Source organism: Capricornis sumatraensis, chromosome 3, assembly GCF_032405125.1.
Source record: "Capricornis sumatraensis isolate serow.1 chromosome 3, serow.2, whole genome shotgun sequence".
NCBI lineage: Eukaryota > Metazoa > Chordata > Mammalia > Artiodactyla > Bovidae > Capricornis > Capricornis sumatraensis.
Genome location: NC_091071.1, coordinates 142,844,082 through 142,860,602, shown reverse-complemented (window position 1 = coordinate 142,860,602; position 16,521 = coordinate 142,844,082). Strand labels below are relative to the sequence as shown.

Here is a 16,521-nt window from a genome sequence, read left to right as displayed (position 1 = left end):
ATTAAACTTATATGATCGGTTTTAAAAAAGGGGAATTGCACTCATAACAAAAATGTTAAGATATGCTTACTAGCTTAGAGACAGACAAATATAAGCAATTTCTTTTAAGGCTGCTACAGTAATTTTAAAGCCAAAAGAGAGTACTTGGGGGATAATAAAGAGGTTACTCCTCACTCCTGAATCATTTTGAATTATACTTCATGTGGAGGGTGGACTGGGAGGGAAAGTTCCATGTTGAATAAATTAACATCATTTAGTGTAAGGAAGTAAAACCAATAGGATCTGAAAATTTCTGGGTTCTTGAGTTACACTAGTTTTAAAATATTGTCAGCAGCAGCAGTGCTCTGAAATCAAGCTCAAAATCTGAAAAATTTCCCTTGGAATATCATTTGAGTATTATAACTTCAATTTAAGTCAAGGAAAGGAAAATAACTTTAAATTATGACAAAGTTATTGTTAGAGAAGGCTGCCTTTCCAAAATGTGATAAAAATGGTATCAGGTAGTCAGACAACTGTGAACCATGTAATAGTGTGGTTATCTATTTATTCTGAAGAAAATGGCATGTAAGCTCTCTAAGCCTTTTTGGTTTGGTTACTAACAGTATTTCAGAGCCAGTCTGACATGTAAACAGAAGCATAACTGCCTTACCTGTTGGCCATGGACATCTTGTAGACTTGAGCACCAGCAGCCAATCCTGCTATTAAATTTCCTGTACTGATTCCAAACAATGGTTCCTTGCGATCACTCTCCAAGATCTAAATTAGGAAAAAAACTTTATTACTCCAAAAGATCAGGTCATATATATATATATATATATATATATATATACACAACCTCTGAAAGAAGTAAAATGAAGCATAATTGAATAGTAATTGAATAATATTGAAAATAGTAATTGAATAAAAAGTTAGATTATGAATAAGGACAGGATTGACAATTTGCAAGCATTAAAATTCAATAGAATATACTTAACATCCAGACTAAATTAAATCTAGTTTACTATTTCTCTAGAAATTCGAAAGTCTTGTAGGTCCCAAGGTCATGGTGAATAACACAAGTTATCATTTTACAATTGTTCAGACAACACATTTGGAAATCGGACTCCAGCTCTCAACACTCAAGGACACAATCCCAGTTGCTCTGCCTGAAGGTCTTTGCTCTTTCTCCTGTAGAACGCTCACCTAGCTCGTTCCCCCTATACACTATCTGTGCTGACACTACCTCAAAAGTCACAAACAGAAGTATGAAAAATATTTTTGTATAAATAAAGTATATTACAGAACAGACTCCCTCCAGTTCATACACAGACACGCACTCTCCCGGTTCACTATACCTTTTTTACATTCTGAATTAGCGGTTGTGCAAGAGCTGGGTTACCAGGTCCTCCAGCAATTAAAAGCCCATCATACTCCATCTTGGTGAAATCATGATTCCAAGGCACTACATGCACTTCTGCCCCTCGCTGGAAAAGAAACATGAGAATGGCCAGTTGGGGACTTCCCTGGTGCTCCACAGGGAGTATGGGCTCGATCCTTGATTGGGGAGCTAAGATTCTCATGGCCAAAATAACAAAACATAAACAACAGAAGCAATTTTCTAACAAATTCAATAAAGACTTTAAAATGGCCCACATCAAAAAAAGAAAAAAAAGTTTAAAAAAGAATTTAATAGTATTTAATAATTCAATTTAATAATATTTTTCTTTGCCAAAGTGCTTAACCTTCTCTTGGCTAATTATTCCCAAAAGGGAAGAGAAACAGAGTACATGATTCAGATAAATAATTCTGAGCAAAAATTATTTAGGGTGACATATTTTGTGTGGTGGAACTGAAAGGGACTCTACAATAAAATGTGGAAAAAAATAGCATTTAAGTTTTGATTCTAAAAAAATAGATAATGCACTTTCCCATACTTCCTCTCACTTCAGGAGGTTGCAGATCTAAAGGCTTCATGACTGGGCACACAAGAACACAGGTTATCTTCACTTACTCCAGGAAAGGGAGTGGCAAAACAGAAGATAACCCTATTTCCTCCAATATTTATTTTGGTCCACCTCTCACCTTTTTCAGTTCCTCATTTTTTTACCTTACCAAATTTTAATCAGCCTTCCTTCCTGGGGTTTTTTCATATTTATATTCTAATAGAAAAATTAGAACTTTTCTATACAAAAGTGGATGGAAGATGGCTTTGATTGTTTTGCTAGAAGCATTTAGCAAGTCAAGAATTTGAGAGAAAGAAGTTTCTTTGGAAAAGTTTCCAAGAAATACTAATAGCAAGCAACATGGTGAAAGACCCTAATAAAGTATGCATTATCAATCAGATACCACAACGCACAAATAGAGCTTTGGATCACTGGGGAACTCTGAGAGCCAGTATAGAATATTCACCTGAAAACAGCCTACCCATTTGGCAAAGGAGCTGGGAAATTGACACTGTCATTGATTGAGACTTCTCCAGGGATCAGTAATTCTATATCATTTCCTGCCTGCCAGCAGCCTCCAACCAACCAAAGAGAGCCCTCAGGCAATGAGATGCAGACACTTGCAATTGGAAGATGGACAAAATGGCTTAAAATGATAAAATAAGAGGGCCATATGGCTAAGCCATCTACAGCATCTACTGTTTATGAGTCCATGCACATTTTTGTTAATAAAATTAATCACTGCTTGTGCCAGGTCTCAGAATGTCAATCAATAAGTGAAAAGAACAGTCAATATTTTCTTCTGTGTGTTGTAACCTTTGAACGTTTTTTTAATAGCAATCTACATCTCTAATTTTAACAGGGATAAATGTATTATCTCATAGACCAAAGGCAGCGAGAATATATCCTCTGACATTCTGAGAAAGTATACAAGCTTACTCTGAAACAGAGAAAATCAGATTAATACTAATGATCGGTATTACAAACCCCCATCCTTGAGATGGAACAAATTACTTACCTTTACTAATAAGCGGATTACATTGTTTTTTATCCCACAGTCTACAGCTACCACTTTCATGGGATTTCCTTTGCCATACACCTTGACATCCTGCCATTTTAAAAACCAGAGTCAGAGGAAATGTCCAGCCATGAGCAACACATCAATATCATAAACACATCTCAGGATGCTCTGCACTTGGTAACAGATTGATAGCTAACTACTAGGGAGTGGCTGGCAGTTAACAATCAGTCTGTAAGAAAGACATAGCAAATGCCACAAACTCTATCTTGTTCATGAGAACAAAGTATTTTGCTGTTTTGTATAAAATGTTGATTACAGTAATAACAATTATCCCTAAGAAATTGGTTGCTTCCATAATTAACAAACATTTTTTCCCATGTTTTGCCTCATTAACAACCAGTAGCAATGGAATTTCCAAGTACTATTGCCTGATTCAGCACTAAACAGATGTAATAATAGATACATCATGCTTTAAACACCTCTTGATCCTCAACTTGCAATAAAGCTTGGATGAGGTAGAGCTATTGTGCATGAGGCTTAGGAAGTGGGGCTAATGGATAAAATCAGTCTGAGTCAGAGGAATTGCTAAGCTAGTGTAGACCACTGGTCCCTTTAGGTTACTGTGTAATCATTTGCATTTAAATGGTAGACTTCATAAAAGGATCCCAGAGCATATCATAATCATTATGTACGTTTTAAGCACTGCTTGGAGTCAGATCCATTTTCACAGGCATTTACCCAAGAAGCAGTTCCCCAAAGTCATAAAAGAAGAAATAATAGAAATAGAAAGCCTAGAGGGTTGGGTGCCTTCACTGGTTCCAGCTTCAAGAGTCAGCAAACACACTCTGAATTTAGCATGATTTCAAAGTTTCTTAAAAGTTTTAGATGAAATTTGCAATCTGGTCTCTTCACAAACACACCATATACCCTCTGTACAGAGTAAGCAAGACCTCATAGAAATAGGAATACATGAATTTGCTAGGACCCTCCAAGAGAGGAATACATTATGCAGTGTTTTTCAACCTTATTTGACCATAGAATTTTTTTAAGGTGACTTTCTCCAGGCCAGTGCTTCTCACATTCAGGAAATGCTACCCCAAGTTAGTTCTAAACTCTAATAAAATTCTATAAAAATGCCCTCTATCATGCTGTGTCTCATCTCTTCATAGGGAAGTGAAGTGAAGTGAAGTTGCTCAGTTGTGTCTGACTCTTTGCAACCCCATGAACTGTAGGCTCCTCTGTCCATGGCATTTTCCAGGCAAGAATACTGGAGTGGGTTGCCATTTCCTTCTCCAGGAGATCTTCCCAATCGAGAGACTGAACTCGGGTCTCCAGCGTTGGAGGCAGATGCTTTACAGTCTGAGCCCCAGGGAAGTCCTCATAGAGAAGTGTGTTGAAATCTCTCCTATTTGTTTGCTGCTGCTGCTAAGTCTCTTCAGTCGTGCCCAACTCTGTGCGACCCTGTGGACTATAGCCTGCCAAGCTTCTCTGTCCACAGGATTCTCCAGACAAGAATACTGGAGTGGGTTGCCATGCTCTCCTCCAGGGGATCTTCCTGACCTCGGGATCAAACCCACATCTCTTACGTCTCCTGCATTGGCAAGCAGGCTCTTTACCACTAGCGTCACCTGGGAAGCCCTCTATTTGTCTAAGCCACCTTCTTTCTCCTATTTGTCTAAACCATGTTGCTGTTTCTTTTCCTGCTATTCCTGGTCAGTCTGGGCTTTCATGACTTTTGTCCGAATTAACTGCAATAACTTTCTAGTTACCTGCTCTTTTATCCAGTTTATTTTGCTCCAAAACGTTGCTGATTTTGGAGTTCAGTTGATTCATTGAGTCAATGACACTAAACCCTCTAGCTCTGGCCTCGTCCATCTCCACTCAACTTTAGCCAAATGTGAACAGCTGTATTTGTGAACCCGTTGGTCAGACACACCAAATTAAGCATAACTTTTCAAACACACCATATTGTTTCACTTTCAACACGTGCCATCTCCTCTGCCTAAAACAAAGCTCTCCTAGTTCACCATCTACTGACTTACTCTTTATGTCTCAGGACAAGCCTGAATCCTCTGCAGGGCCTCCCCTAATCTACCTCTTTAATTGGATGTTTCCCACACATGACCTTATGGTGTCTTGTGCACACTCCAAGGACAGCATTTATTACAGTATTTGCTCCATGATGATTGCTTGTTTGCGTACCCCGCCAAACTCTACGGTCCCCAAGAACAGAAGCTATAGCCCAAGAGACTCACAACTTTAATCAATATCAACACATGCATTGATTTTGTAGAATACTTAGATGTATTGTATGCCTTCTTGTAAATATACAATATACATATCTCACTTTGGAGTGATATAGCCGTCCTGAAGAACACTTAATTTTTGAAGGGAGCTATAATACACTAAATTTTCAGTGTGCACAGGAATTCTTTTCCCTGGACAAAATAACCCCAGATTCTCATTACAATATTGGGTCTGAATTCTATAAACTGCTCTCAACTCTCTGGCAGACCATTAGCTCTGTACCTATCTTTGGCAATTGTCACTGTACCTATCTTTGGCAATTGAATGACCCTTGTATTTGACATTTTAAAGTCTTGAGTGAAGGAGCCACAAAAAGAAATAAGAAAAATTAAAATAATAGTAAACAGACTCTAAATCAAGCCATGCAAGTTCCCGATAAGTAGAAGTTGCTAACTTTAAATCCACTGTTTTTGCAATATATCAATTTATAACTGTTTTCCCTTCAATTCTGATGCTTGTGGAAGATGATTTTTGCTTAAATGTAGATTTTGGTATTATAAAATAGAAAGGTCTAAAGGGGATAAAATAAAACCACAAAATATGAAAAAAATCTCTCACCTTGGTTGAAACCTCAGCAATCAAATTCTGCTTATTTGGATCCACAAAATCCACAGACTGACCTTCAAATTCAATCTTCCCAAGCATGGTACCCTATCAAATTAAAAAATTAGAGAGTTAACAGGGGGCAATGATGCAGGTGCTGGCAGGATAAATTCACAGGCACTTACACAGCTGCTCCAATATTTAGATGTCTTTATAACTACTCATAATCATCAGCAGATCTTCATCTTCTCAACTTGGAAAGATGAAGCAGTTTGTATGGTACATTTTGGGAAACATGCTCGGTAGAAAAATTACTTCTTTTAGGGCTGAGATAGTCACCTGAGGTAAGTGAAGTCAAAGGATAACAGAATTTGGGTTGCCAGGAAGTACAAATCAGAGTATTTAGTGTACTTATGACCTAAAACTATTTCGTTGGCTATGTGGCAAGATAATAGATTGAGAAAAAGAAAGGAAATCTAAAGCTTGCTGAAAATTGAAAAAGAATGGAAATATTTTAAAGAGTAAAATTCACATGCAAAAAAAATGTGAAATGTTGTATAAGTCACAAACTTTGAGAAATGGCAATGAAAGTTTCATTTTTCACATATGCTAATAAGGGCTTGAACTTTAGAGAAGGCTTAACCTTCTATAAAGTTTTCACAAATTAGCCTTGCTAGCCAGAACATGACAAATGTTTTCATATTATTCTTTGCTGTCCTGAGATTAGCTTATTTATTAGTAAATCTAGTTTGACCTATTTAGAAAAATGTTATATTATGTTTAGTAATGGAGACTTTATTGAGAGGGGAAAAGATTTCTAAAAAATGGCATATTATGTTTCATAATGATGACTTTATTGAGAGGGGGAGGAGATCAAAATAATTTACTGATTTGCTTTTCGCCAAGGAAATTGTTGCACTGAAGGGAATAGAAGAAAGTCTTTATTTCCCTCTGAAACATATTTCTTATGGGAAGAAGTAACTTGGGAGTGAGGTGATGCTAGCACATCATCCAGACAGTTATTTCAGTGTGATTATTACAACCAGAGTACTATCTCAAACTCTGGAAAAGACAGTGAAAACCACCTTTCACTTCCATACTGGATTATTAAGTTTCATGGTGGTCTCCACTTACTTTTATAGTCCAAATCACAGAATTCCTTGACTATATTTATGGATCCCTAATTTTGAAATTTGGTTTTCAGTTTTTATTCCCTGTTACTTTAAGCATGCTGAATGAAAAACACCCTTACTCTCCAACCTAAGACTCACAGAACTAAAAGCCACAACATACATTTTTAATATGAGCCCATATTACTCATAATCAAATATAATAGGCAATACTACTATTTTGCTTGCTAATCTATTCAACCAGATTTTGAAAACCTCACTACCTCTGATAAAAGCAGTGCAAAGTCGTGTCCGACTTTTTGAGACTCCAGGTATTGCAGTCTGCCAGTGTCCTCTGTTCATGGAATTTTTCCAGACAAGAATACTGGAGTGAGTTGCCATTAAATACTCCACTGACAAAGCAAGGTTCACCTTAAACTAATATATCACATGAAAAACATAATACGGTCTTATATTTTCCTAAATTACTAAGCCTGTCTATATTGTATCCAATCTGCCAATTCTACAGCTGAATTTCCCAATTTTTTTCCCCTCCCATCTGGCACTCTCATCATTCTTTACTGCTCCCACAACATCATTGGGCTAAGAAAATTCAAAAGTCTACCTGGGATGTATAATCTACATATATAACCTAGACCATTTATTCTCAGGAAAATCATGGAGGAGGGAATGAAATCAGAGATAGAGTAGAAGGACTGCAAACATTCTCTCTGTCTTCCTTCTGGTCATAAGTATGTGGCCATGTTCTTATTTTTAAAGCTTTCTTTCTGTTTACAGAGATCCTGAGTCAATATGTATTCTAATAAGGAATCTACAACAGATTTTCTTGGAGAAACTTTTTCACTTTGAAATTGTATCTTTCTTTCTTTTTCAAGAAAATATATAGAATATAATGAGAAACCTTTAATGGCATTTAGGGAATTTAGTTAATATTCACGAGATAAAGTTTCTTTCTGGTCTGAGATATGAAGTTTTCATTTAAGAAAAAAGTGTCCACCTCTTATAACAAGGAGAAGGAAGCAGATGGTGATGAGACATTCTCAGGGGAAGGGTCAAATATTTCAGCAAGCAGATAGAAAAGCAATAGACAAACTCACCTTCATCTTGGTCACTAGAAAAACTTTAAGAAAGACTAATTGAGGTAGCACATAGAGGGCTCATTTAATACACTCACAAATTTCACAAACTCCTTCAAGAGGACTAAATAAATAACAGCCCTAGTGCTGCACGCTTCCTGGTTTGCATTTTTCAGCAGGTAGGTATTCAATTTAGGCAAAATTCTTATGTGTCTAGTTACCTTCTCCACTTGTCTCACTAGCCCTGTCACATGAGCTGAATCTCCAAGGATTTGCCTGGGATAGTGGACATAGAGTGGGCACTCAATTAACTACTGCTGAGGGAATTCATCTCAAAACCACTCATGAGCAAACATCCCAATCAAGTATTCAGTCTTGAAAGTCACATCAAGTAACTTTGAAAAAGTAAAACAGGATGACAGAGACCCAAGTGACAGAAATGGGCTGGATTTGTTCTTTTACATACCAACGGGTTCCCTGGGCACTGAGAAAAAACATATGTACATACAGACATATGTATATATACACGTATACGTACACACACATATGCATATGTGTATATATATATGTGTGTGCATGTGTACATGAACATATATACATAAACATAGATTTGGCTAAATATGATTATCATACCTTATCTCGAATTATTTTAGTCAGCATTCTTGTATCCACTCCATAAATTGCAGGGACCTGTGGAGGGAAAAAAAAAGGGTAGTGACAGTAACATTGGAGGAAATTAGGTCCAGCATAGTATTTTCAAGTTACCAACTTAACATCGTCTGTCTACTTGAGCAGTAAATAATTTCCCTACGCCTTCTTTTCTCTGATGTAGCGTGACTGTGTTGTGAGAACAAGGTAAATTGCTGTTCCTCTTGGGCATAGGATTCTTAATACCCAGACCATTCCTCAGAATGAAAAATGAGAAATTCTGAACATCGATCTTCTACTACAGTTTTGTTGCTTTTAATCCAGGATGTTAAACACGTAACAAAATTTTATATATACATGTATATTTTAAACTAAAAGAATTTGTGAAGTGAATTTCATAAGCAAAATTACATAAATTATATGCAAATCCATGCTTCTGACACATAGTAGGCAATCAACGAGTTTACCCGGAGGTTGTTCTAGTTGTTCAGCCGCACAGTTTTGTCCGACTCTTTGTGACCCTGTGGACTGCAGGACACTAGGCTTCCCTGTCCTTCACCAACCCCCAGAGTTTCCTGGAGGTGCTTCTTAAGCACCTGTGTTAAATTTGGCCTAGTCTATTGGTCAATCTAGCAACACCTCCACTTGATTTAGTTTCTTTGACTAGATTAGATAGGGATAGATGTGGTATCTATCTCTCATATCCAGTTTTGCTTTCTGTAGTTTCAGTTACCTGCTATTGCCAACAGTCTAAAAATATTTTTTAAATGGAAAACTTCATAAATAAACGATTCATAAGTTTTCAGTTGTGTACCAGTTTGAATAGTGTATGTAAACCACCCCTTTGTCCAGTGAATCCCGCCTTGAGTCACTTAGTAGCCAACTGAATTATCAGGTTTATAGCTGCAATATCTCAGTGCTGTGTTCAAGCAGCCCTATTTTACTTAATACTAGCTCCAAAGCACAAGTGATGCTGGAAATTCAGATATTCATTTACTGTGCCTAATTTATAAATCGGACTTTGTCATAGGTATGTATATATAAGAAAAAATATAGCATTAGAATATATATATCAGTTCAGTTCAGTCGCTCAGTAGTGTCCAACTCTTTGCGATCCCACGGACTGCAGCACACCAGCCTTCAATGTCCATCACCAACTCCCGAAGCCTAATTAAATTCATGTCCCTCGAGTCAGTGATGCCATCCAACCATCTCATCCTCTGCTTCCCCTTCTCCTCCCAACTTCAATCTTTCCCAGCATCAGGGTCTTTTCCAATGAGTAAGTTCTTTGCATCAGGTGGCCAAAGTATTGGAGTTTCAGCTTCAGCATCAGTCCTTCCAATGAATATTCAGGACTGATTTCCTTTAGGACTAACTGGTTTTATCTCCTTGCAGTCCAAGGGACTCTGAAGAGTTTTCTCCAACACCACAGTTCAAAAGAATCAATTCTTTGGTGCTCAGCTTTCTTTATAGTTCAACTCACATCCATACATGACTACTGGAAAAACCGTAGATTTGAGTAGACAGACCTTTGTTGGCAAAGTAATGTCTCTGCTTTTTAATATGCTGTCTAGGTTGAACATAGCTTTTCTTCCAAGGAACAAGCATCTTTTAATTTCATGGCTGAAGTCACCATCTGTAGTGGTTTTGGAGCCCCCCAAAATAAAGTCTCTCACTGTTTTCATTGTTTCCCCATCTATTTGCCATGAAGTTAGTTTTCTGAATGTTATTTTAAGCCAACTTTTTCACTCTCCTCTTTCACTTTCATCAAGAGGCTTTTCAGTTCTTCTTCACTTTCTGCCATATTAGTATATATAGGATTTGGTACTATCCACAGTTTCAGGCATCCACAGGGTGTCTTGGAACATATTCCCCATGGATGAAAGGGGAAAGAGCAATGAGTTAAGAATGAGGAAACAGATTCTAGTTCTTTTTTCTTCCACCAATTATCTGAGTGATGTATGAGCAAGGTGTTTTCCCTCACCTGTCCATAGAAGGAGGTAAACTAGCTATAATTTTAGACCCTGTTCTACTCTATGTGTCTATGATTATGGAAGAAGACTCAAGGCACATTTTTAAAACAAGCTATTAATTCTGACACAAAGCAGCTATAATATCAGGTCCCTACATAACACAAAGGAAACATTAATGACAACTACAAAGAGGTAAATTCAGATAATGATTGAAAGAAACTAGAAAAGATCTGGGAGATACTACAGATGCTTTATTATCTCTTTTAACATTTAGCAGTAATGATATCCAGGAAACTAAGATCAATATTCTTTTTAATTGTTAGGAAGAGGCAACATTGAGCCCCAATCAGTAGATGTTTGGGCTTCCCTGGTGGCTCAGATTGGTAAGGAAACTGCCTGCAATGCAAGAGATCTGGGTTCAATCCTTGGGTTGGGAAAATCCCCTGGAGAAGGGAATGGCTGCCCACTCCAATATTCTTGCCTGGAGAATCCCACGGACAGAGGAGCCTGCCGGGCTACAGTGCACAGGGTCACAAAGAATCGGACACGACTGAGCATCTAGGCATACACATGCAGTAGGTGCTCATCAGAGTGTCAGAATTTTTTCAGATTAAAATTCTGTCAATTACAGGCCCAATAGCAACCTAAGAAAAAGCAGCTACTATAATGGTAGAAATGAGGTTTAATATAGCAGGTCCATTAACTCTAATTACTCTAAGTATGTCTGACATTCAACCCAGGAGAATATTCTTATATGATTAGAAAATAATACTCAAAGAAAGGCAGATATAGAGTTTCTCAGGTGGCACTAGTGGTAAAGAACCCACCTGCCAATGCAGGAGGCATAAAAGATGTGGGTTCGATCCCTGAGTGGGAAAGATTCCCTAGAGGAGGTGATGGAAACCCATTCTAGTATTCTTGCCTGCAAAATCCCACGGAGAGGGGAGCCTGGTGAGCTACAGTCCAAATGGTTGCAAAGAGTGAGACATGACTGAAGCGACTTAGCATGCAAAGTAAAGTTAGTAACTTTTTTCATTTATTACTTCAAATGAGATGATATCCAATTACATGTCATTGAGTCATAACCTTTAAGCCCAACAAGATTTGATGGCAATCTGTACACATTCATTAAAAACTAAAATTAAGAAAGTATGGTATGATTGCATGACCAGAGCAAGGTCACACAGCTAGTTAATGACTGACCTGGTACAAGAATCTATGAAACAAGTTACATATCTGGTTAAAAGGGGAGGGAGTAGTTAAATTGTTCCAGACTACAGAGAATTCTAAAATTTTCTCTAACCCCTTTCCAGATTGAGAAAGGCTTCCCTGGTAGCTCAGTTGGTAAAGAATCCACCTGCAATGCAGGAGACCCCGCTTTGATTTCTGAGTGAGAAAGATCTCCTGGAGAAGGGAAAAGCTACCCACTCCAGTATTCTCACCTCGAGAATTCATTGGACTATATAGTCCATGGGGGTCGCACAGAGTTGGACACGTCTCAGCGACTTTCACTTTCACCAAGCATGTATGAGTGCCACCTAGTGGATAAACTGAAAATATAATCTCACACGCCAGCAAAGTAATGCTCAAAATTCTCCAAACCAGGCTTCAACAGTACTTGAACCGTGAACTTCCAGATGTTCAAGCTGGATGTAGAAAAGGCAGAGCAACCAGAGATCAAATGGCCAACATACACTGGATCATCAAAAAAGCAAGAGAGTTTCAGAAAAACATCTACTTCTGCTTTATTTACTACACCAAAGCCTTCGACATTGTGTATCACAACAAACTGTGGAAAACTTCTTAAAGAGATGGGAATACCAGACCACCTGACCTACCTCCTGATAAATCTGTATGCAGGTCAGGAAGCAACTGTTAGAACTGGACATGGAACAACAGAATGGTTCCAAATAGGGAAAGGAGTATGTCAAGGATGTATATTGTCAACCTGCTTATTTAACTTCTATGCAGAGTACATCATGAGAAATGCTGGGCTGGATGAAGCAACAAGCTGGGATCAATAACCTCAGATATGCAGGTGACACCACCCTTATGGCAGAAAACAAGAAAGAACCAAAGAGCCTCTTAATGAAAGTAAAAGAGGAGAGTGAAAAAGTTTGCTTAAAACTCAACATTCAGAAAACTAAGATCATGGTGTCTGTTCCCATCACTTCATGGCAAATAGATGGGGAAACAGTGGAAACAGTGACAAACTTTATTATTTTGTGCTCCAAAATCACTGCAGATGGTGACTGCAGCCATGAAATTAAAAAAACGCTTGCTCCTTGGAAGAAAAGTTATGACCAACGTAGACAGCATATTTAAAAGCAGAGTCATTACTTAGTCAAGGTCCATCTAGTCAAAGCTATGGTTTTTCCAGTAGTCATGTATGGATCTGAGAGTTGGACTATAAAGAAAGTTGAGTGCCGAAGAATTGTTGCTTTTGAACTGTGGTGTTGGAGAAAACTCTTGAGAGTCCCTTGGACTGCAAGGAGATCCAACCAGTCCACCGTAAAAGAGCTCAGTCCTGAATATTCATTGGAAGGACTGATGCTGAAGCTGAAACTGCAATACTTTGGCCACCTGATGTGAAGAACTGACTCATTGGAAAAGATTCTGATGCTGGGAAAGACTGAAGATGAGAGGGGAAGGGGAAGACAGAGGATGAGATGGTTGGATGGCATCACTGACTCAATGGACATGAGTTTGATTAAGCTCCGGGAGTTGGTGATAGACAGGCAAGCCTGGTGTACTGCGGTCCATGGAGTTGCAAAGAGTCAGACATGACTGATCGACTGAACTGATAAGTTCCTCTGTTTAAAGAATGAATTCTGGACATTCAGCCTGTAGTAACAGAAGGAAGCACTCTCTGAAACAAAAGGATCCCAAACTGCGTGATCTACCGCATCTGTTTGGCCCTTTGCAATTACATACACCTTCCCAACTTTCCAGGACCCCACCAATCATCCTTCGGTGATACTGGCTGCTGGATATTTCTCACCTTTTCTTCCCGTAGCCACTGTCCTAGACTCTTGGTAGCCAGCCAGTGGTGGTAGTCATCACTATAATTCAGCACCAGCAAACCTGCAACCTAGAAAGACAGGCAGTCAGTTTTTTAAAGTGATCACAAAATGCTATCCAACTCTTGTAACTTGAGTCAGCTCGGATTTTTTATTACCAATCAACAAAATGCTTAAAATTTTGGAGACTTAAAGAACAAAATATGATAAAAAAATTTTTTTAAGATATATAGTAACTACCTTAATTGTCATGTGGCAGACAGTCTTACCTGGTTTGCCAAATCAGGAGGCTAAACTAGATCTCCTTTCTCAGCACCCTCTATAAATTTTTGAATAATTTATATAGTTCATATCCCCATGATATTACCCAAATTTACATTGAATAGGAAATTTTCATTGTATTTACTTTTACTTTTAGGCTGGCATACAAGTTATCTTTTATTTATCTCCCAGAGAGAGTAAGATTTAAAATATAAATAACTGATACAGATTTGATTCTTAAAATCCTTTTAAAAAGTGATTCAACACAAATTCTTGTAGCATCGCTGTTATCTGAACTTAAAACAACATTTTTCCAAATGAAGCCACATTTCATCCACAGCATTAAGAATAAATACAAAGTGCCCTGAGAAATGAAATTCAGAATAGTTCCATGATAAAACTTATTCTCATATACCAAGGAATGAGATTGAGACTATAAATTTAATTATTTTTACTACAAGACAGAGGCTGAAACTTTGTCCAGCCTAGATTCTTAAAATAAATCAACTATACTTTTTAAATAGTCATCACTGGTACTACCTTAATCCCATCAGATTCCAAATATTTGCTGAGTCCCAGTTCATCCAGTGCAGCGGTGTCAGGGACTCCACCATTCCCAACAATAGGATTGGCCATGGTAAGAATCTGCCCCTTGTAAGCAGGGTCAGTAAGAGCTTCCGGGTACCTGAGTAAAGAAGCCAAAATATTACCAACAGATTCTTGATTTGTACGCATGATCTAATTTATTCTGATTCTGCATCCGTGATCTGAATTATCTGACCCTTGAAAATTAAAGAACATGAGAATAAAATCTTACAAGCTTGTCTCTGCTGCTGCTGCTGCTGCTAAATCGCTTCAGTCGTGTCCGACTCTGTGCGACCCCATAGACGGCAGCCCACCAGGCTCCCCCGTCCCTGGGATGATCCAGGCAAGAACACTGGAGCTTGTCTCTAGATTTTGCCAAACTTAGGGAAATTTTGCAGTAAAATATGGAAACGTATCCCATGATGTTACTGATATGAAAAGACTCAAGTACTATGGCATATTCTCATTTAATTTCCTATTCCCTCACTTTCTTAAATTTTTAATACCTTGAAAAATTCTTCATAAGGTATTAATTTTTTAAATTAATCTATTTATTTTAATTGGAGGCTAGTTACTTCACAATATTGTAGTGGTTTTTGCCATAAGCTGACATGAATCAGTCATGGGTGCACATGTCCCCCATCCCAATATTGCTCTATTTAAAGTTTGCAGATATTTTAATTCCCAAAGATTCCCCTAGTACCAGATATGAGTGAGTCCAAACTGATATTTACTACTGATGGATGACAGTTTTGCCAAAATATTAACTGTCAAAAATTGAAAAGTCTTTTTATCTTTTAGCATACTGAAGAACATACTGATTACACCAGTGGTGGCTGCCTGGTATATATGTTTGTTAAAATGTATTGAATATTTAAAATATTGATTTATTTTCTATGAAAAAATTAATAAATTTTTAAATACTTGATTTTTAAATATTTTAGTTATAGAGAGGTATATGTTTGATAATTATCAAGTTATTATTGATAGTATATGTTTGATAGTTTTTTTATAGAATAAAATCAATGCTACAAAAATTGATCAAAAGCATTTCTGTCTTCTAAATTAAAAGATTCCAAGTAACTATTTTAAAGTAAGGATATGGAATTAAGAATAAATGCAGAGGGCTTTATTTTAAAGTGTAAGGAGGGAAAAAATAAAAATACGTGTATTCTTGTTTTTGTTCTATAATAAATAAAATTATATATAAAATGTTTATTCTTAATAATATGAAATTTTATTCAGGATCTATCTATAGCTATTCTATATTTTGAAATATACTGCAATGAGATTTTTTTCACTCTCCTACATTTTTACTTCCCACAGAGCAAGTTAAACCTAGTCTTTCTTGTGGATTACTATTGAAATTGAATTTAGGTGCTGAGGGGGACAGAATGACATCTTCAAAACCTCAGCTCCGGCAGTAGTCAACATGAATTCTTTAACCCCCACCCAGACTAACTCCTCCCAGAACTCCCCTGTCAACAGAATAGCTTCTCAGCTCAGCAAACTCTTAAGTGACAAAAGTGCTGTGATATTTACACATACCCACACCCCCATCAGCTAATTTCTCAAATGCTCTGACCTATCAGGAACTAATAATTTTTAAAACCAAAGCTTACACACAATATAAATGCATTTCTTGCAGATGAAAAACAAAATAACCCCCTTAATTATTAACCACCTTACTGGGTGAGCCACTCAATGAAGGAAAGCAGCATTTCTCAATGGAAAATAGGATCTGTGGACTAAACTTATTAATGAACGCCTTTCTCTACATGAAAAAAAAAAGCCTTTAATTAATTTAATTTTACTTCCTTTCTTCTTTCTCTCCATAAAAGAACTGGCTGCTCTCTTTAAACATAAGCTTACAATGCTCTCTCCAGTAAATGAATAAATACAGCTTGTCTTAGAGAACTGCAGTGTTGGAAGCAAATTAATCCATCAGGTCCTGTTTGACTTTTGTGATGTGACAAGATTTATTACCCGTAATCTATCACAGAGAAGAAAACTCTAGTGCCCTCCATCATTCTGA

The 16,521-nt window shown here is 37.4% G+C and overlaps 1 protein-coding gene across 1 annotated transcript in view; it reads right to left on the bottom strand.

Moving 5' to 3' along the window:
* CPS1 (carbamoyl-phosphate synthase 1) overlaps window positions 1–16,521 on the bottom strand; it is a 140,392-nt gene that overhangs the window by 98,651 nt on the left and 25,220 nt on the right. The window contains exons 3-9 of the mRNA XM_068967575.1: window positions 14,442–14,586; window positions 13,622–13,711; window positions 8,633–8,689; window positions 5,809–5,901; window positions 2,941–3,030; window positions 1,335–1,463; window positions 650–756 (exon numbers count right to left, since the gene is read on the bottom strand). Of these exons, the coding sequence (XP_068823676.1) occupies window positions 650–756; window positions 1,335–1,463; window positions 2,941–3,030; window positions 5,809–5,901; window positions 8,633–8,689; window positions 13,622–13,711; window positions 14,442–14,586 (711 nt within the window). The remainder of the gene's footprint in view (window positions 1–649; window positions 757–1,334; window positions 1,464–2,940; window positions 3,031–5,808; window positions 5,902–8,632; window positions 8,690–13,621; window positions 13,712–14,441; window positions 14,587–16,521) is intronic.